This window comes from Haemorhous mexicanus, chromosome Z (assembly GCF_027477595.1).
Source record: "Haemorhous mexicanus isolate bHaeMex1 chromosome Z, bHaeMex1.pri, whole genome shotgun sequence".
In the NCBI taxonomy this organism is placed as follows: Eukaryota; Metazoa; Chordata; class Aves; order Passeriformes; family Fringillidae; genus Haemorhous; species Haemorhous mexicanus.
The window spans coordinates 79494958-79512631 of record NC_082381.1 but is presented as its reverse complement, the minus strand read 5'-3'; the positions used below and the strand labels follow the sequence as shown (position 1 = coordinate 79512631).

The window sequence follows — 17674 nt, the reverse complement described above, 5'->3', positions numbered from 1 at the left end:
AAAACCTTTCTTAAAAAAGGTTATAGAGGTGCGATGAATTTAACTTGTATTTTAAGTCAACTACTTAAGCATCTCAGTGATTGAAAATGAAGTGCAAAATTGGAAGTCCAGTCACAGATGAGGCCATAGAGCTGTGCTCAAGACTGAAGAGGTCTACCTAGGGCAGGCACCACTGCACACTCCCCAGATTAATTCAGCCTGTCCCAGCAATGAATCCTGCAGATCTGAGCAACACCACTGATTAAGTCAGTTTGAACTACTTAATATAAATTCTCCCTTTCTAATAAGAAGGATATAAACTAAAGCTTTCAGTTAGGCAATAAAACCTTTCTAATTAGCAACAAAAAAGTATAAGTGACATGCTTACTCTGTTTCAGGCACTTTCAAGATCATAGTTTATTTACTGTAGGTAAAAAGCTAGTATACAGATTAAGGGATCTCTTAAATTTCAACTCTACAGTTATACACCATCTAGTATTCTTGTTCTGAATATTAACCAAAAGTTTCTAAACACCTGTAAGCCCCACTATAAATCAGCATTGGTATGATGAAAAAAGTATAGAAATCAATGCTTAATTTTTTCAATGCATAATATTTACACTGTGAAACCAATGGGAAATAACAAGCAGCGGCAAAGAGACAAAAAATTTTAAAAAGCCAGGGTTTTATATAGGTTTTGGGTTATTTTACAATAGTGTGCTAATCAGCATAATTGTATATATAAAAAGTAAAATATAGCAGAGCATCCCATTACAGAAATCTGAATTCTCTGAACTGCTGCCATTACTTGCTAACGATTTACATGCAACACCTGCTAGGACTGACTTTTTGTTTTTGAAGTGTAAAATAGTTCAAGGTTTATGAGACAAACATTAATTTGTGTACAAAACCAAAAACTGCACTCAAGAATTGTACTGGTCATGAGTCTTTTCCATACAGAAGTGGAGGGAAAGAAAAAAGTACCAATGATAGAAAGCAGTCTCTTTCATTCACTAATTTTCAAAGGCAATGCATAGACTGAGAATACCTGGATGGCAAACTCCAGAGACTCTGGAAACAAACAGCTTTCACACACTGGACCTCTGCAGGAGGCCTTTTGCATCAGATGGCAATGGCTGACAGCAAATAAGGGGCACCAGGTGTACAAGTAAGTAGATCTTGCAAAATACTAAGATGGGACAGTTGTTAATATACAATTTGAACTATATATACACAATATAATGGAATGTATCCCCTCCCAAAACTGGTTTATGAAACAATTGGACCTTTCTATACTAGCCTTATGACTCAGCTATCATTCTAATGAAAATATAAGTACACAAGAGACCTGCAAGAAAATTAAAATTTATGGGGCATTTTACAGGAACTATTGACAAAGCTGCTTAATGGCATTTCAGCTTTTTAAGTCATTTTGTATATGTAATTGAAAATATCTGTGTATAAAATGTCTTGACAGACACTTCAACATGGAGCTTTGGTGACAAACCACTTCAATAACAATGAGGTGAAAAATTAAACCAAGTGTTTAAGGTAACTCAAACTAATAGGAAATGGAATGCCAATATGGCAGTTCGCCCTTCTTCTGTTGTTTTAAACAGGAAAGTCTCTTGTACCAGCAGAATCCTGTATACAGATAGAGAAGTAGGGAATACACCACTTATCATTCCCATTAAACAAAAGCTGATTCATCATGTGAGAAGGTACAAATTACAGAAAACATGAATAGTCAATAAAAGAGAAAAAACTGGTTTACATGAAAGAAGAGAGAACACTTCAGTCTGAATGCAGTTACTTTGTGAAAGCTGCTACAACAGCCCACAGAACTTCATTCGTGTTGGTTTTCATACATTCAACCTCAGGGTCTAAATCCAGGAGCTGCCGCACTCTCTTTGTGGCTAAATCATACTGCTCATCCAGGAGGGGGGCAAAAGCGTTCTCCAGGACGTCTGAGGCATGGGCTAAATACACGAGCGCCAGCAAGCGCTTGTCCATGCGGTGGGGGTCATTCACCCACTTGTCAAGAACTGCCTCCTGAACCTTCTTGATGAGGCGCTGTTTGATGTTGTTGTTGGTGAGAGGGTGCGTAGTCATGTCAAAAAGAAGGAAGTTCTGTTTCTCTGTTGTCAGTACACCTTTTTCCACTAGATTTTTAGCTAACCGCTCACGGACATTTCGTAGTTGGTAGTGCAACTTCAGTGGGTTCCATGTTTCACCTAAAACAGCAAAAAACCCACACAACAGTCAGACAAAGTTTAAGCTGCACTGCTGCAGTGATTTTTTTTCCCCCTCTGTGGTACAGAATGAGCTGTCAAAATCATATAGCAGACTACAAGAAACTGTGCTCCTGTCAGCATTTCTCTGATCCCTGGCATGGAGGCAGAGACCAGGAGAACCTCCTTGGAGCAGCTCTGGGGTACACTGACAGTTTGGATGAAAGGATAGCTAAGCCATGTTTTGATTACAGATATGAAAAATAAACAAAAACCTTGTATTGTAAAATAAAAACTCAACCAGTTATGCAGAACTAATTTACTTCGAGTAACAATAAAAATAAAGTAAAATTAAGCACCTTCTACAGTCTTTTATTATGTCAGAGACTAGGAGAACTGTTACTGCTTTTCTTCTGCCACAGAGACAAGCTAATGCACAGTTACCCAGTGCATTTATTTATTTTTGCAGGTTTCCACTCCTCTCCCCCTTCCTGCCTCCACCATATGAAACAGTGACCATGCACTGTGAGAGTGTGTGTGGCACAGGTGTGCCCACATGAACCACATATTAGACAAAGTCTTTAATACTTCTACATAAATTATTTCTAATGCCTTTTGTTAAGGCAGGAGAACTGGGCCCTTCAGAGTGCGTGACCATATGCATAGAGGAAACTGACAAAGGACAAAATCAGCATTAACAGCTCCAACTAAAACTGTTTATCTTTGAGAATTCTACCTTTGCTTAAGAGCTTATTTAACAGGCTAAAAATTTTAATTCCAGCTTACTTTAGAATTTATCATAATCCTCTCCTGATGTAAAAGACTGTGCATTTTAAGGGGCAAGAAAAGGAACAGCTTTGTATTTCTCACATAGATGGAGGTTTTCCATAAATGATATGAGAATTTCTGTGTCAAGCTTTTAAAAATTTATTGGTTTGCTTAAAATAATAACAACAACAACAACAACAGTAAGCCACAGGTGACTTTGAGGTTTCTCCCACTGTGATGGAGGTGACACACACTGTATCCAAGTAACAGCCAAGATAAGCAAACAAATGAGGTGACTCCAACTGCAGAGTGAAAGGCAGAAAACTCAACCAGGCCTGAACTACACAAGTCCAGCTACACATCACTGAATGCAATTCCCCAGTCTGATCATAAATGAAACTATCACACAAACACAAAAAAGTGGTTTCCTTACTACCTTTCACAGGGCAAAGGCTATTTCCTAGATTTTTATGCAGTTGCCATGTGGCTGAAAGTCAGTGCTGTGGTGACACCTTGTGACCAAGCTCTTCAATTACACAGACACTCTGCAGACACGGAGAGAGATGTTTGCTACATCTGCAGGAACCAGGCATTTTCATCCAAACACCTATATTCCCTACCTTTGCTTTCTTTAGAGGCTACCTTATAAACATCAGCCTGGAAAACATCACCTTACATGTCCACATATTTATTTACATAATTGTTTTGAACTCACTTGTACTGTAACTCCAAGCAGCACTCTGCATCACTGATAACCATGGATAGAGAAGATATTTTTCCAGGATCAACCTGGTCCCTAAGGCAAAATTCTAACAGAGTTTATGAATTTATTAAATAAAGCAAAATAAAGGAAAACCAACCAACCAATAAAAAAAAAAAACCCTGCCCAGACCCATTGAAATATTTTTCTTCAGAAGGACAGATCTCGAAACCATGGGAACCAAGGAACACTAATACCATCTAAGAATTAGTAATCATTAAACATATGTTAGTAAAAATTATTGATTCAAGCCTCAGCCACAGCACTGATGATAACTATCTTCCCAGAGCCAAAGCTCAGCAGGGTCAGGAAAACCTTAGCCTAATTCAAAGAAAACCTACAACACTAGTTCATTCATTACCTGACCTTTTTTGAGCCAGTCCTAACTAGATGGGCGTTGTACTGGGAAAGAAGGTGAAATGTCAGCACAAATTATGTATTTGGGACAAGAAAAATGAATTGGTTTTGCCAGCTGTAAGAGGGAAGGGGAGCTGAGTGAGAACAGAACTGCATGGCTCCGCAGCAGCCATGCCCCTCCTGATATGTAGTCCAGTCTCCCCCCTGCCTGACAGCCAAGGAGCAGGAGAGGGGAGATGGCAAGGACCTGAGAATGCATGGTGTGCAAGGAAGGCTGTTTAAGGTGGTGCAGAATGAATGGGGAGAACAAAGAACACAGGACATCAGAGAAAGGCGAAGAGATTTTGCTCATTTCTGCAGCTTATAGGTTTTAAGAAGTAGCAGATTTTACACAGGCAACTTCCAAATCTCATTACCCCAAACCTCACAGTCACATTGCTGACAACGAAGGTCAATAGTGCAGGGTTTTTTCCTGTGCTGTTTGCACAAATGAAGTACAGCTCTGATCTACTCCAAGGAAGCTGCATTTATGTGCTTTGTGAAAAGAGACGAAGGCTAGTGATCAATTCTGTCTTCAGTTCAGCCTGGAGAGGCGAAGGCTCTAAGGAAATCTTGCTGCAGCCTTTCTGGGCTTAAAGGGGGACTGCAAGAAAGATGGGGTCAGACATTTTAGCAGAGCCTGAGACACAAGTAACAGTTTCAAAGTGAAGAAGAGCTGGCTGAGATTAGATACAAGGAAGAAGTTTTTCACAATCAGACACCAGAATGGATGGCCCAGAGAGGTGGTGGATGCCTTGTCCCTGGAAGCATCCAATGTCCAGTTGGATAGTCTAGTGGAAGGTGTCCCTGTTGACCGCAGAGGGGCTGGACTAGATGGCCTGTAAAAGTCCCTTCCAACCAAATCTATTCAAAATTCTATGATCACTGACATTTCATTTTTATTCAACTATTTACTAGCTTTACAGGGAAAACTGTGTGCAAAGTACTTATCTGGAAGACTTTGTTTTGATCAACAAGAAGTATCTAACATTTAAAAATATTTATTACATTTCTTCAGTTAATGAAAAAATAAAACTCCTAATGCTTCATTTTTCTTTATGATTAATGGCAAAATCACCCTCAAGTTTTGTGTGCAAGCTATGAGCTCTTCACCTCCTTTCTTTATTGCACGATCTGAATACTCAGTGCACACATTCAGGCTCCAAACTTCCACCAACCATCATTTCCCAGCACAGAGAAAGGCAGTTACATCTCCCGGGTGCAGTCCTGATTTACTTCAGTCAGCGGAAGGCACCTCTTCCACCGAGTTGAGATGTCCTCTGACACTTCCATACAGATCCTTTCTGTACCAAGTTAAGTCAAAAGCAACAGTTACTTATATTTGATTAAAGGCTACAATCAACAAGAGACTACCCTAGAGGACCGACTAATTAACTCTTTTGCATATTTTCTTCTCAAAAAACCTTGCAATATAATCTCTAGTGATGGCAGATAATTAGTTTTATTTGGGTAAAAAAAGCAAATACGTTATGTGCAAGGCTTACCACTAAGCAGTTCAATCCAATTTTGTACTGTTTCAGGAGGCTGGGTCTCTTTTATGTGTTTCAGAGCTTCATCAAGCAGAACATCCCCTGTAGGAGCATCTGACTTGCAAATCACCTAAGAATGAATAAACACAGTCAGTATTTTGACATAATTCATATATGACAAACACACCCATCAATAAAAAAAACCTACCTGTCAGGAAAACCGAAATAATTTTTTTTTAAATAACAAACCCTCTCTTAAGAACATGCAACTTTGAAAAACCCAAACTTTTGTTATTAAAAAAACCCAAAACTATATGTGTTTTAATTCAAAATATGTTAAGTCTGAGGTTATCTGTAACTTAAATTAATCTTAATGGGCTAAAATTATAGTATTAATAACAAACTTAAAAGCTGTATTTTGAAGGAAAATAACTCACTTATCAAGCCAGGTCCCCTACTACCTCCCCAAAACAAAGTACATAGCACTAAATTAATTTCTGAATACAGTCTATTTTACTGCTTCAAATCAATCTATTTAAAATACTGAGTTAAACAATAAGGTTACATGAAAATAACAACCAAAAAAAAGCACAAAAACTAGTTTTCTTCAATATACGAATGGATAAAAACAGGTTCATACAACATCTGCAAGTTTTGCAACTCTGAAGAAGACACTGCCAGCTAACAGTTTCATTTAATAACAGTTAAACCACATGTACTAGGGAAAATACACATGTACTAATAAACCCCTTAACATGCAACAATAAATGCAATACAATATAAGTCTCTTATTTAATAATTTCTAAAATTATTTGAGTTCTTCACTCAGGAAAACACAACAAAAAAACCGATTCAGAGGAACATAATAAAATTCAAAAATGTGAGTAACTGTTTATTTACCAGTATAAGTAGTTACAGAAACCACACACAGATACAGTTTTTTTTCAGGAGACAAAATCAAGAGCACCAAATGAAAACTTACAGATTAAGTAAGTCAGTATGTTTAAATAAAATCCTTATTTATAGAATAATTACTAGAGTTAATAACAACAACAACAACAGTTATTATTGTTGTTGCTGTTACTATTATATCTGGCAATTTAAATAGTTTACAAGCATCAGGGAAAAGGTACCAGATGATTGACAGAAAAATGAATACATCAACACAATTCCATATACATATATATATGTACATATGAAAAGCAGGAAATGAAAGCTCTTATTTTTCTTAACACTTCAGAGGAGTCAAAGGTGCTCTGGAAATGTCATAATGTTTCATAGTTCAGGGAACATCCTGTTTCTTCAGTAATGCTGGTCCTTAGCCTGATTGTAAAAAAATATTCATTTATTCCAATTTTTCAGTGATGAATCAGGTACTAGATTTCCCTGGTACTTATCAACTAAGGAAATTTCAATTATACAGAATATTTAATTCTGCATTTTTCACAATGCAGCTCTGTAATTAAGCAAAGCTAAAAGATTAAGCACAGATTTTTAAGTAAACTTCATTTTTTAGTTTTAATACAAAAATTCACTCTTGCATGAATTGCTCAGAATTGTTAGCAATAAAATACTGAAGAAAATCTGCCATGGATTTTTTAGGATTCCTTTCGATTCTAATAACTCTCGATTTGGTTTGCTCTCTGAGCCTGTAAGGCAATGTAGAGTACCATCTTCTATTCTCAATAACCATTTGCAAACCTCAAAATTCATTTATTTGTTTCTAATATTGATCCCAGTAGACAGAACTCCAAAATGGTGTGACAATTACATACTCTTAAGCCAAATTTACAAGGATGTTGCCATGTGTAACACATCATATCCACTTACAAAGTCGCACTAAGGTCCATCAAGTCCTTGTCCACTCTTTTCTCAGTCTCATTTGACTCTCTATGGCATTCAATCATAGATTTAATGCATCTTGATCCACTCTGAAGTACAAAATATTATCAGCAGAGATCAACCTGATTTAAGGCTTTAGGTGAAAATCATTGTAGCTATCATTCTTTCAAGTTAATGATATTATTAAAGCCATGGTTTTGAATCTGTGCTACTTCACAAAAAACTTGAGTTTACCCTCTTCTCCTCACCTTATTACTTGTGCCCCACCTGATGACAAGATCAAGAGAGTGGTTCCAGTAAAAACAAAACTGATCAAAATAAATTATTTCGCCCTCAAATTACAACCTTGGATGTATTATTAGACAGCTCTTTCCACTTATAAGGCACAGTATTTATTTCACAGCCAAAACTAAGGGCATGGGGATCAAAGCCTGCAGAAGCAGGACAAGGAGGACACTTGACAGAGTAGAGACTTAAATCTGGCCAACACAGAAACAAAACTGAAATTTAGTGTTAATGGAAAACTTCAAATAAGATGCAAAATAACACAAGTCATTCACAAGACTGATTTCTAAATTGATGGAGGTGGTGTGTTTAGGGATTTTATTTGCAGGGAAGTACTTAAGCAGAAAACAGCCTTCATCTAAATTTTAAATTAATGCCTATTTTTATAGAACCCTCCTGCCTGAAAACTGAAAAGTATCTCAAATACTTTACAACTGCAGAATAAGAAAACCTCTAAATTGTGCAGATTTTAGATCACTTTAAATAAACACACCTACCCAATGCCAAAACCACATGATAAAATTTAACAAAAACATGGAACCACAATCAAACAAAAACCAATCACAACTCAGACCAATAATTTTGTTTATAATCTTTAGTGAATATATACCGGTTATTTTTCCATTTTCTTAAAAAACCCAGCAACCTCACAGTTAATATTTCAAGTGGATAGAACTGACAAGGTTTTCACAGAATGAAAATAACTCCTGACTGAATGCCTAAGAAGATTACTGAATGCCTAAGAAGCCAAAAGCTCTGGAGGAAAAAAAAAATGTGCGAACTAATCAATGCTGAATATGCTTAAACGAGGCTAAAAGAAGTAGGGACTGTTTGTAGGAACAGAGGTTTGATTTTTCTGAAATGAAGGGAGCTGGGAGAAGGTTAGGGAATTCACAAGCTTGCCTTAAAATTTAGCAAAAGATAATATTGACAGAGAAATGTGCCATAAGAGAATTTATTTGTGGTAGACAGACAACATTTGACCAGGTTTTCAATAGGCTTATTTTACAAGTATCCTCTAATGCTGATGAAGTAAAAATTCTTCCAAGAGCATGACTTTGCACATTTTGTACAAAAGGAAAATTCAGTGGCAAAAGTAAAAAATAGAGGCCTCAAATCTTCAGCCCAATTCTAAGGGACCGTAGAGATGTGGCCATCTTGAAGTTCAGAGAGCACAACCAATTTAACGCACCAGCCTCCTGCTTGAAGTAGATAGTTGTATGTTCTCAGGGGTCCCAAGAACAATGATGGTTTCCTTCCCATGCAATGCAAGCACAAACTGCAGCCTTGTATACACCAGAAGTCAACTGGTGGCTTGCAGGACACATTTGGCATCTGACAGTTATCCATTCCTTTCAGCCTCAGCCCACATCCTATGGCATTGCAAAAGCCAGTTCCTTTGGCAGATTGTGGCTGGTGCCACTGGCAGTAACTGCTGCCACCACATGCCAGCCAGAGCCACTGCCAACGGCTGGTTGGCAACAGTACCAGCAACACATCTGGAGAACAAACACAGGCACAGAACAGGTACCAGAGATGTTCCAAGGCACTTCTCACCATGGAAACACTTTTTAACTTTGCACATCTGCCTTAGGTCATTACTCAGAATCATCATCTTCACATTAAAAAAAAAAAAAACAAAAACAGGCATTTTCTTAGAACCAGTTGTAATTTACAGCTCCTGTATTGCGTGGAGCCTGACAAGTAAATGTGACCATTTGCCTGCACTTACCTTTCTTGTTAGCAGACTTTTGCGCCTCATTCCACAGGCCTCCAGCTGGAGACGCCCCCGCAATGCCAATTCAATTAACATACAGCCTCGCAATCCTGAGGAGATGCAATCATTCCAGAACGATGTGTAACCCTGTGAAGAAGGAAAGACAGTAAGATATCTCCATCTCCTGAAAGAGAGAACAGGAAAAGAGCCTTTCTTTGTTCTCTAAGCAGTTCTCCTGCTTTCACACTTTTGAAGTAGCACCACTAGTCACTATCATTCCTGCCCTGAAAACATGAAAGAGAAACAGTCTCATCCTCAGTTAGTTTTGACACTCAGTGTTTGCCTTGTGAAGAACAGGGAATCCTCAGGAAAATGATACAGAATGAAAGAGGGCAATACCAAAAACTGTGAGGTATAAAGTGTAGTTTTATACACAGTCAAAATAAACTTAAGATGCTTTTAAGACATCAAGCATTCGGCATAACTGACATCACATGGCTTTATGAGTGACCAAGAAATATTAATATGATTTTACATGCATAAACAATGTGGCACTGAGATAGCAATAATAAACTAAAAAAGGATATTAAATTAACTATGGAATATACTGGAAAACACAAACATGGCAATCAACACAAATCACAGAACAGATTCTTTTGACTTGAACATAGAAAACTAAAAGAAAAAAGCTCTCCAATAAATATGTATAACAGCTACTACTTTGTCATTTAAATCCCTTGAAAATATGTGCTTTTACAGCTTGAAGCATAGTTCTTATACAAACTGCAAAACTGCAAACCACATTTATTCCACTAAGCACACCTCACCTACTGTGATTTCTCTCTACTTCTGCATTGACAGCTGTCTGCTTAAATGGTAGAACAGACCTGACCCAATACATTTACTCATCAGTATCTAGAAACAACTACTGACTTTTGTACTCCATTGTTCAACAATTATGACCAAAAAAAATCTTAGAAAAAGAATTATTTTATATGGAGCAGCCAACAATGTTCTTGCATATTTTTTAATATTTGAGTATCTATGATAAAAGTAAAATCATTGAGAAATGTTCTGAGAAATGTTTGACATTGTTCATAAAGATCTTTTCAAAGTCCTCTAGTGAAGCATTTCTGAAAACACCAATTTTGAGATACTTTAGAGAAAGATGCTATACACATGACAAGGTGGGGGAAGAGCAGAAGAGCACTCTGCTTTGTCGGAATTCAGGACATCTTTCTGTCTGTCCTGGATTGCCAAGACCTCTGCCAGGGGGCTCAGAGACCCTGGCACAGAGCCCAAGACACCTGTAATTTTGAGTATGAACCATGGATCAAGTTAACAACCTTATATGAAGATCTGCAAGCCAGGAAAGCTAAGTAGAATAGTAATTAGTTTGTCACGGGGTGGAAGAAGAGATTTTTGGGGTTTTTAGAATGGAGGTTCAGAGAGCAAGACAGAAGAATCTGGGTGTGTCCAGCCTTTCTCCTTCTTCTTCTTGACCTCCATCTTCTCCTGTGATGTTGGCACTTTTAGATTGGTTTAGAGTAGAAGCTCACTGTCTAACATAGGTGATAGGTATTAGAAAGTAATTGTAAATATTGTACACGTAGTTTTTAGTCTAAAAAGATAACACCACCCAGGGGCAGGCAGAGTGCCTCTGTCTCTCCTGCTGAGCAGACCTCGGCAGGCCAGGAAAAAGAATTTTATAGAAAAGAAACAATAAATGGCCTTGAGACTGAGAACTGGAGAGTTCTGACTCCTTCAACTGCCTGGCTGGGAAAAGAGACTTTCTAACGTATCTCGGGGTCCCTCTGACCAGCTAAAGTCCCAAGACTGCTTTTCATAAATTTGTCTTAACCAATAACCAGGACTAGCTTAAAACAAAAGCAAGTCAATTTTATTATTTTTGCAGATGAAAGCTGCCAACATATAGATATAAGGGGCACAATTTTTAAGTCAACTAAATTTACAAACCAGTCTCTAACTAATGCCATCAATTACAGCTTTCCAGGAATGTGAGAATACTTGTTTCAATTTTGCACTCAGCTATTTTCAAGAGCTGTATTATATAGATGACCAATACTTATGAAAAGTCTACAAAAGCCCTTAATCTCTAAAGTAATTACTGAAATAGGTCCCATATATTTGTTTAAAACACCATAAATATGAGTTTGAAAAGGCATTTGAGAAGTTATCTGATCAGCCTTCTACTCTAGAGCTGATACTTTGCAGGTATCAGCTACTCCTATATTGCCATTGCGTAATTAAGATTTTGGTTGTCACCAGACATTTTTTGCCAAATAACACACACAATAAAGTGCAGTATTTGGTTGAGCGGGAAGAGATATGACTCCTACATTCTATTTCCAGCCAGTCTCTTTAATAATAATTTTTGAAGTCAGACAATATACGTAAACTAAAAATCTACGGCACAAATTCACAGGCACAATAAATTTACACTTCTTTATACTCATAGAAAGTCTCAGATTATTATGCAAACAAACTGCTGATGCTTGTTCCCTTTTTTTAGCAATGAAAGATGAATTTATTTTTTAAATTACTATTTTTCAATGAAGTGACTTTAACTACATCACTCCCAGCACCAATTACCAGATGTAAACTCCTCTGTTCCAGTAGTTAACATGGATGGCCATAGGCTGAGGGTTGCAGAGAAATGCAGGCTCGCTTTTAAGATAAGTCAGGTCAAAAATGACCACATGAGTCTCTGGTCCAACCTCCAGCTGCAAGCAGGCTCAGTTATGAATTCAGATCAAGTTGCTCAGGGGTCTATTCAAGCATGTCTCAAAAGCTTCCAAGGATGGAGACTGCAGAACCACCCAAAATTTTTAACCAACTAATCCTGAAAGCCAGCTGAAAAATATTACATCCTTCATAAATGGAGCTGCTTGTTTTGGTGGGTTGGATGACAGTGAAGCCATGAGAATGGATTCTGTTGCCACCATCTTCTTATTTTCCTTCTGCCCCGCAGGTTCAGAGTTCACAGGTGATCCTCTAGAGAAGGAACATTATATTTCCACACATAGAAATTGTACAGCTATTAACAGAGTTAGGAAAGGGATTCTTTTCAATCCATTAAACTGATCTTTCCAGATAGTTCTGGTAGATGAATGGGTGGTTTTGACACCTAATGCAAAGATACCAGACAACCAAAGGAACTTTCACAGAATATCAGCACATATCAGTCTAACTAAATCATCCTTTAAATTAACTCAGTCTTTCTGGAGTAACTAGAACTGAATGGGAGACACTTATCTTTGATATTCCAAACAACTTCTTGACACCTACTTTAATATTTGTTGCGGTGTGAAGCAATAACCTGTCCTAGCTCCTCTCAGGTGTGCCAACCTCTTCCTTCCCCTCCCCCTTGCCCCCTTTCCAAAGTGATGTACATCAAGCTCCACATACCAGCAAGGGCATCGTGTGATTGGCAGAAGTTCAAAAGATGTTCCCAGACCTGGGGTCATTAGCTTGTCCAGGTGTCATTGTCCACTGAGACCCTCCCCCTCCCACCTAGTTGGTGGCTCACCTATCCTTTCCCTCCCCCCTCCCTGTGGGCTTAAAAGACACCGAAACCATGCGGTCAGTATTCTGTTGGAGCTGTTACCAAGATTCAGAGCTCTGTGACCCTGGAATAAAACTCTGGATTTAACCCTCTGGTGGAATCCGCTCCCTTTCCTCTTCGCTGTTGCCTGAACCTTCTCCACTAGAGGTAAACTGAGTTTCTACTTTGCCTAGACTCATTCCGAGTGCCTAACTGCAACTGCCAGCCAGCCAAAGGTGTCTCTGAGGCGAAACACCACAGCTGCCGCCTTTGGTCCAGAGCAGGGCCGGATGAGCCCAGGCACATTCCACCCAGCAATATTGGGATTTTATTCCAATAAATATTGGTATATAGCATAACTTGAAAAGATGCAAAAAAAGAGAAAAAAGGGGTGGAGATAATAATTTATGGAGAGGTAGAATGGCAAAATAGAGTAATGCACTGTTTGTAAAGAAACAAGGGCTAAAAGATGATAAACCAAGCTAGCTCACAGGTCAGGAGTCAGTAGCCAATTTCTATTCTGTTTTTCCACTCAATTGTTTTAATAGGAAGACAGACATTTAAAAAAAATTTTAAAACTTCTTTAAAAAACAATAACAATAATGAAGTTTGACAGACAGCAACCAATCTGTGGTTACACATGGACCAGGATGAAGTCAATGTCCACTGGGGGAATTGTCATCCTGATCCCGTCTCCCTGAATATAACCTGTCCACTGCTCATTACAGCACACAGAACAAGACAGGGACACAGTTTTTAAAACTGTTCATTTATTTCAATTCCTAGCAGTCTCAAAACACTTGACTGAAGATCAAACACCACTGTGCAGAAATGCAACTCATTCTACTATTCAGTGCTCTTAAACAGTGGTAGTTTTCTCACAAATACAATACCAAGTATTTTTACTTCATCTTCCTGCAAGTCTTTATAAACTCTCTGCAGCTTTATAAACTCTCTAACTTTAAGAAATACTTATTTAATTAAAGTTGCTAAGCAGCAGGAGGTAAGACTTAAAAAGCAGGAGATTATTGTTATCTGACAGCAATCACACTAGAAGAGCACTTTAAGCTATGAATAGCTTGCAAGACAAAATTTTAAATCTACAATGACTCAAAGATAAAAAAGCTGTTTACAACTGTCATGTTTATTTACACACAAACAGCACAAAAGCATTTTTCGTCAGACCTGACCTAGAAACTTTCAGCAAAAAACTAGTTTTGCTAGACAAGCAAAAAGGGAAAATAGAATAAAGTTTACACTAAATACTTGTTTCCATATTAACTTTGAAAGCTCAGATTTTCCACCCAGGTATGGCAATGCACAGAGCTGAGACTAAGATCCTCTTTCTACTTTAGGAATAAGTTATTTAAAATCCATGTTCATTAGGCCATTTCTTTCCCACCAGCTCCTATGGCATTTATTCACTTTCTCCTATTCATTTGCCTTCTCCCCACTTCCAGCTCACACAGGTATTCCTGTTTAGTTATTCATTAATCACTTGAAAGTGCCAACTATTAAACAGTCTATTGTATAACAAAGGCCAATTACCAAAACTACCTTACTTTCCAGTTCCTGCTTCTACTTTGTCTCTTTAGAGACATTAAGTTACCCAAGAGATTATAAATTCATAAGGTTGTTTGTAACTTTTCCTTTCTTTAAACCAGATTGCTAACACCTTATCTGTGATCCAACAGGGCACTGCAGCCATGATCACTATAATTTCATAAGTATGTAAAAAAATCAGAGTGAGAAGACCAAAAACGATCAGATGTGTCTCAAGATCCTGGGTGCCATGTTAGCAATTTCTACACAATTAAGGCTGCTTTAGGACTTGCACAAAACTTGAAAATCATTTCACTTAAGCACAAAGCAACCAACCTTCACAGATCAATGACTCTCACAGCTTCCAGGCTACTGTCACACTAACTCTATTTGAAACAAGCAAACAAAAAATAACTAAAAAAACAAACAGAAAGACCCCACTGAATCGGCACCACTATTTTCTGTTTCCCACATGCAATTTGAAGTTATCCAGCAGTAACAGTACAAAAAATGCAATTAAGCTGTAAACATTTCACGTTTATTAAGTACTCCATAATGGATTACCAAGTTTAAAAAAAAAGAAAAAGAAAACTTTCTTAATAAAACATAGAACAAAAGTCTCAGAAAAGACTGGGTAACCTTTTACTCAAGAATACTTTGTTTTATTTATTAGAGTTGTTAAAAATCTCTTCCCACTACAGAAATATACATTCTTTCTCCCCTTCTTCAGTTAACTCAGAATAGGTGAACAGCAGTTCTACTATACCTAGCACAAACAAGAAAGGAGCAAGGCACAGTAAAAAATCCATGAAAATACCCCAGATTCAAGAGAAAGAAAAGCTAAATGCTTGCAGAGTTACAACTTTGAGGCTTCAAAATACAGGCATGGTAATATAAGTAAATATGATGTGTTTAACTCATGTGGTTAAGGGCAGCTGTTTACAGAACACAGATGGCAGCTGCCAATGCATTCTAATCCAAAGAGTCTCAAGCTACTGCAGATTACTTTGCAGATCACAGAGCCATTGCAATTGGAAATCAGGGGCTTTTAAAAAAGCATCATAAAGTCATGTAACAGTATGTGAGGATAACTTGTGGGTTACTGATGCCTACTCTCCAAAGAAATGAAGTATTTCTTTATTTTAGCATAACAGGTCCCTCAGGCCCATCCTCAGATCCACACACCCTTGTATTTATTATTACAGGTCAGTGTTAGGTTGAAGTTTTGGCCCTGACTCAGACTCAATTTACATTTATGAGGAACCACAAGAGAAGTTTCTCTTGGATAATGCACATAATACCGCCCAGTCTATGCTTCTCTTACTAAAAGCCTTTTCATTTTAAATTCAAACTCAATAGTACCCCTTAGACCCTCACCTAGCACCCTCTACCAAAACACAGAACTAAAATATCTATAATAAACAATTGAAATAAACCAAACAATTGAAGGGAACTTCTAAAGGAGAAACATCACTACAGCTACCCAAACCCTTGAATTCCTATTCTCAGGAAACTCCAAATTTTTCTATTATGAAAGAAACAAACAAAAAGACTTTGAAATTTGGTAAATAATGCAATTTCTGAAACTTCATGTCCAAATGAAACAAATAAAATATTGGTTAAACTCTCTCCAGCTGTGGTAGCTCAATCAGAAGGGAAGCTGGCCAACTAACAGAAAGCAGAAGTGTACAACTAAAACACCTGAGGAGTTCAGGAGTCCCAGCTCTGAGGTCAAATCCTTAGCTTCTGGTATTCTCAGCTAGGAGGCACAATCCAGGTTAAGGAAAGCTTTCACATTAGTAAACAGTAAATTCTGAATTTACAGGTACCCTGTTCTCTATTACAATAGTATTTCAGCAAAAAAATTGCAAAAAACTCCTCCTAGATGATAAAAGATAAAAATCAGACTTCCCAAACTTGCTGGAGTTTGCTGTTACTTTCCTTTCTTCTGCATAGATGGCACTCAAACAGTCTGTTGGGGGTAGCAACATAAAAGCTCTGAGACACAAAACTATGGGTTTGTTTATATACAAGAAAGTGTTGAGCTTTCCCAAACAGGTGTTTCTTCCTTGCTATTCTTTCCAATGTGCAGCAGACTATTTTTCTGTTCTCAGAAATCGCAGATGAGAAACAGACTGGAAAATTCGCCACCCTTGCTGGCATTAGGGGAAGTTACTGGGGACAATTAGGGGCCCTTGCCAAACACACATGCCAGAATAATAAACATATAGTTTGGGGACAGATAAAACCACAATGTTCAGTCCTACCGTTTAGATAAGCATAAGAGGACACAGTTGTCAAGAAATCTAAGCCTAAGATGGACTAACTAAACTGAATGTAGAACTTGGAAAAAAAACTTTTCAAAGTCAGTTCAGAACAGCTGTAGGACTGGAAAAGGTAAATTGAGTCATCTGCTGGTATAAATTTTATATGAGCTGCTTTTCAGTTTGAATAGCACAATTAGAAAAGAGTCTACTTACATATAGCATTTATAAAGCAGTGAAGCAATGTCATGGAAGAAAAATGTACCTGCATGCTCACTGTGTGTAGTTAATTCTGAGATATATTTCTTTTCTTAGAGGTACTAAGAGTAGCAAGGAGAAGCACCAGGGGAAAAACAGCAGGAAAAGAAACAGGACAAAACAATACCCCAGAGTTCAATTACTTTCCCAGCACAAGCAACCCTTGTGAATCACTACTTTTTACCTTGGAGAGATTCATTTCAGTTTTACTGACCTTTCAAATCAATGTCACCACATCTCATTTTAGCCTTGCACAAAACCTTGCATGTAACTGGAGAAGGTATGTCCTTCCTCATAGCTTCATTTTTAGCCATTTGAGGACTAAACCAAGGAAGCAGTCCAAAGCCTGAACTGCTGATGAAGACAAAGCATTTCTTCACTCCATGGAAGCACACTGCTGTGCTCTTGCCTGAGCCCACAGCAGCATTTGTGTAGTCAGCCAGATGAGCAAGCGGTCTTTCTGAGAGCTAATTGACATTTTCCTCACCTGATTCACCATGCAGGTGAACAAATTTCAGAGACAGCATGGAAAAGTGAAAGAATGTGGTTGGGACAGACAGCAAAATGTAACAGCATC

General features: G+C 37.8%; 1 protein-coding gene across 1 annotated transcript in view; it reads right to left on the bottom strand.

The window, feature by feature from the left end:
* Positions 1 to 371: 371 nt before the first annotated feature.
* GOLPH3 (golgi phosphoprotein 3) overlaps positions 372 to 17674 on the bottom strand; it is a 30268-nt gene continuing 12965 nt past the window's right edge. The window contains exons 2-4 of the mRNA XM_059873104.1: positions 9484 to 9615; positions 5640 to 5754; positions 372 to 2213 (exon numbers count right to left, since the gene is read on the bottom strand). Of these exons, the coding sequence (XP_059729087.1) occupies positions 1789 to 2213; positions 5640 to 5754; positions 9484 to 9615 (672 nt within the window). The 3' untranslated portion in view covers positions 372 to 1788. The remainder of the gene's footprint in view (positions 2214 to 5639; positions 5755 to 9483; positions 9616 to 17674) is intronic.